At 67.9% G+C, this 4,321-nt stretch overlaps 1 protein-coding gene across 1 annotated transcript; it reads left to right on the forward strand.

The window, feature by feature from the left end:
- The first annotated feature begins 32 nt into the window (after positions 1-32).
- Positions 33-3,384, forward strand: BARX1 (BARX homeobox 1). The gene is made up of 4 exons (XM_049623865.1): positions 33-258; positions 1,859-2,150; positions 2,232-2,316; positions 2,725-3,384. Exons 1-4 carry the CDS (start codon positions 33-35, stop codon positions 2,887-2,889), a joined length of 768 nt encoding a protein of 255 aa, XP_049479822.1. The 3' UTR covers positions 2,890-3,384.
- Positions 3,385-4,321: the final 937 nt, after the last annotated feature.

The following is a 4,321-nucleotide window of genomic DNA, read 5'->3' on the forward strand; positions in this document are numbered from 1 at the left end:
GCCGCCACCGCCACCGAGCCGCGGGCGCCGCGATGCAGCGGCCTGGGGAGCCCGGCGCCGCGCGCTTCGGGCCGCCCGAGGGCTGCGCCGACCACCCGCCGCACCGCTACCGCAGCTTCATGATCGAGGAGATCCTCACCGAGCCGCCGGGGCCCAAGGGCGCCGCGCCCGCCGCCGCCGCCGCCGCCGCCGCGGGCGAGCTGCTCAAGTTCGGCGTGCAGGCGCTGCTGGCGGCGCGGCCCTTCCACAGCCACCTGGGTACGTGCGGGGCCGCGCGGGGTGGGGGTGGGGGGGGGAGAGGGACAGGCGCCTCGAGGTCGCCGCTCGGGGCAGGCGCCGGGCCGCGCACGGACCTGGCCGGCTGGAGGGGGGCGTCCGCTCTCCCCTTCGCCGCCGACCTGCGGCCTCCGGGCGCGGGCGCAGGACCGGACTGCTAATGTCTGACTGCGGGTCAGAGCGACCTCAGGCTTCGGGCTCCCGGGCCTCAGCCGCAGAGGGCTGGTCGGGAGTGGCCGCGGCTGCCCACGGCGGGGAAGCCGGACCTTTGGGGAAGAAGCCCGTGTCTCCGGGGGGCTGTGCTGGGGGCTGACGCCGGTGCCGGCGCCTCAGGTGGGAGCCCCGCGGCCTCTGCTGCAGCGCCCACGCCCCTGGGCCTGGCCTGGGGACCAGAGGCCTGGCTGTGAGCCGCTGCCCGCCTGGCCCTCCCCCTCCAGGTCGGCTGGGCCTCCTTGGGTCTGGAGCTGCCTGCTCCGGCCTTTTCTGACGCCGCGGGTCCTTCCTCTTCCTTGCTTGGCCGATCCTGCCTTTCCCTGCCGGTCCCTCTCCGAGGCACCCCTTCTTCTTCTGGCCTTTCCCCCCTGCCCCCGCCCCGTCGGCTTCTCCCTAAGGGGTCTGTCTGCCCTTACCGCTCTCCCCTCCTCCCCCATCGGCTTCTCTCTAAGGGGTCTGTCTGCCCTCCCTCTCCCACCGTCTCCCAAGGATCCTTTCTCCCCTCCTCACATTTGCCTCCACGCTGCCCGGCCCTTGCCTCCTCCAGCAGGGCGAGCCTGGGCCTCAGTGAGATGCCCGCCCAGGCAGGACCCCCGCCCTGCAGACCGCCTTGCCCTGCACCCTTGACTCTCCAGCCGCTGCTCGGCCAGCGCACGGGGCAGCAGGGCCCGTTCGTTCGTTCGTTCCAAGTCCAGCTCTGAGGGAGCCTCCCCGCTGCTCTTTGCAGTGCTGTTAACAATTCGTTTGAAGCGGGCAAAAAAGAAAAACCAATCATCACAGGACTAATGAAAAATGGAAAGGTCTTCGCGGGAAGAGTCTAAACAGAGAAAACAGGAAGGGTACTTTCCTGACTCGCGGGGTGCTCGGAGTTTCCCGGAAGCGCCCAGCCCCACCCCCGCTAAAGACCAGCCGCCTGCCCGCCGCGTGGCTGTTGTGCCCGGCCCAGGACGCCAGATGCGCTCACTCATTTAACAAACATCTTGTTTCGGCCGGGCCGCAGCGATGCCGACTGGGTTGCGGCAAACGCTCACCCTTCTCTCTGCCACTTCTTGCTTTCCTTTTCTGTGAAAGACACACACTGTGCTTCTCCCTGCCGAAACCTCGTGTGCATTGAGAATCCCAAAATCCCGGAGGCGGTTGGGGCCTGGGGAACAGCAGGCAAAGGCGGGGGTGCGGGAGGTCCCCCCTCGCAGACTCCAGGGACGGTGGCTTTGAAGAGTGTCACCCTAGGCGTGCGGCACAAATCGCGCACTTTGTGACCAGGCAGGAAGGGTTTGTGCTGGTGGCGCTGGCCAAGCTCACAGTGCTGGGGATCTTTAGGAGGGAGCAGGGCCCAAGCTCACCGGCTCCCCACTCTCTCTCCCTCCAGCCGTGCTGAAGGCCGAGCAGGCAGCGGTGTTTAAGTTCCCGCTGGCGCCGCTGGGATGCTCGGGGCTGGGCTCAGCGTTACTGGCCGCAGGGCCTGGACTGCCCGGCGCCCCTGGCACACCGCACCTGCCGCTTGAGCTGCAGCTCCGTGGGAAGCTGGAGACGCCCGGCACCGGGGAGCCGGGCACCAAGGCCAAGAAGGGGCGTCGGAGCCGCACAGTGTTCACCGAGCTGCAGCTGATGGGCCTAGAGAAACGCTTCGAGAAGCAGAAGTACCTCTCCACCCCCGACAGGTAGCCTGGGTCCCGGCTGAGCCCGGCGGATGGTGGGAGGAGTCTACTTGCCCAGCTGAGGGTGCACCCTGCTCTTTCCAGAATAGATCTCGCGGAATCCCTGGGCCTGAGTCAGTTGCAGGTGAAGACGTGGTACCAGAATCGGAGGATGAAGTGGAAGAAAATAGTGAGTGTGCCTGTGGCTTTTCGCCCCTGGTTGGCGCCAGGCCCCTGTGCCCTCCAGGAGCCACCCTCCTCTCTCCCCTCCCCACCTCCCCACCGCCTCCTAGACGTGGCACCAACCCTTCCGATTCCCTCCGCGGCTGGTGCCTCTCTGCTCTCTCCGCACCTCTGGGTGCCCTAGCACAGCCCACATTCCTTCGTGCTTCGCTGCGCCCCCAGGCTTCCTGGCAGCCTGAACCCCCAGGCCCAACCCTTCGGCTCAAATGGCCGCCATTTCCTGGGGCCAGGCGCGGCCTCAGATGGCCTGGTGGTGCCCGTGGGAAAGTGCCCGGCAGGCCCTGCCTGGGCACAGGGCACGGAGTCCCGCTGCCTGGTCCCAGCTCACCGCGGTGCCGGCCCTTCCTCTGCACAGGTGCTGCAGGGCGGCGGCCTGGAGTCTCCCACCAAGCCCAAGGGGAGGCCCAAGAAGAACTCCATTCCCACGAGTGAGCAACTCACGGAGCAGGAGCGCGCCAAGGAGGCGGAGAGGCCGGCGGAGGCGCCAGGCGAGATCATCGACAGGAGCCGCGAGGACTGAGCGTGCAAAGCGGCGAGCCGGGACCCCCGCGCTGCCGAGGCCCCCTCCGCGCGCGGGAAGCCGCGAATAGGCCCTTCTGCGGCCCCGCCATTTGCTTTCTCAACGTTTCATTATTACCTTGAATGCGGACAGTTAGGGGCCAAGAAAGGACACAGACCCTGCAGCCAAGCCCGGCCCCAGTGCGCTCCCCGGCCCGTGCCTGGAGACTCGCGTCTGGCGCGTGGCACGCCTGGGCCCGGAGCTCCGCGCGCATTCACGCCCCGCTCCTCTCCCGCACCCCCACCGGCCTCGGCCGGCCCCCCCCGCGTCCGGACGCCGCCGGCACACACCCGCTTCCGCGCGTCGGGGACTCAGCGGCCCGGCGCAGGCCACCACGGCCCGATAGGGCGCGCGGACAGCCCGGTGGCTCTACCCTGAGGCCGGGTCCCCGACGTCGCTGGGGCTCCTACCCCTCTCTTGCGAAGACAGTGATTTTTTTCCAATAAAATATTTTATGACACAGCCGGGCTTGATGAAGGGGTCTCTGAGTCCGCGGGGCTAGGGGAGGGTGGTCGCGGCAAAGTAGGAGGGACGCTTGCAGTGGCTCCTGAAACATCCTTTCCCCGGGCTACGTGGAAGCGAACCGTGACCTGCCCCACGGGCTCGGACTGGGCACGGCAGGCGGCTGGGTTGCTGCAGGATTCCTGGAACCGCTTCGGCTCGGTGTGAGGGGCTGGGGTGAGCCTCCGCCCCTCTCCTCCAGCCCAGGGCGCCGGCAGTAGCAGCCACGCTACGCGGGAGCCCCAGGCCACCGCGGAGCTCGCTCGGGAAGTGTCCCGGGGCTGGGAGCGGCCTCCGGTTGTTGGTTCAAGAACCGCTCGTGAGGTCCTCGACGTGGTCTCGGCCAAGTCTTCGAGAGGCAGACAGGACGCCCGGGATCCAAGGCTCACGCAGAGGCGCGCCACCTGCGCAGCCCTGCCTCCCGGCCTTCACGTTTTGCGCGGCACACGCCGAGCGGCGGCGCCTAGCCCCGAGGTCCCGCTCGGGGCAGCGAGGGCACCTGACCCAGTCACAGGACGGGGAGCGCAGGGCGCGCTCTCCAGGGGTGGGGCTTGGAGGCGTGTGTCCGCGGGCGCCCTCTTCTACCAGAAGGCTTCGGTGGACTTCTCTCCCTCTAGGATGGGCTGGGCACGCCAGTGGGTTCCTGCCCATGCACTTCTCACCAGGACGACGACCAGAGTCTAGGGGTGGACAGATGGCCACTTCGCTGGTTACAGCTCAGAGAGAGACTGCATTTTGGCCCTGCAGAATTCCAAGTGGGACCAGGATTTAACCAGGCCCTTCTGGCGCAGCTACGGGGGACAGAGGAACATCCTATCCACGTTCAGGTTTTGGGTCTCCCGAATGTGAAAACGACAGTTTTGGCCTCCACCTGTGGTGGCGACGGCTGCCT

This window comes from Panthera uncia, unplaced genomic scaffold (assembly GCF_023721935.1).
Source record: "Panthera uncia isolate 11264 unplaced genomic scaffold, Puncia_PCG_1.0 HiC_scaffold_2364, whole genome shotgun sequence".
In the NCBI taxonomy this organism is placed as follows: Eukaryota; Metazoa; Chordata; class Mammalia; order Carnivora; family Felidae; genus Panthera; species Panthera uncia.

Coding starts and splice junctions, on each gene's coding strand:
- BARX1 (XM_049623865.1), top strand. CDS start 33: ATGCAGCGGCCTGGGGAGCCCGGCGCCGCGCGCTTCGGGCCGCCCGAG. Junction 259..1,858: donor GCCCTTCCACAGCCACCTGG/GTACGTGCGGGG, acceptor CTCTCCCTCCAG/CCGTGCTGAAGGCCGAGCAG. Junction 2,317..2,724: donor GGATGAAGTGGAAGAAAATA/GTGAGTGTGCCT, acceptor TCCTCTGCACAG/GTGCTGCAGGGCGGCGGCCT.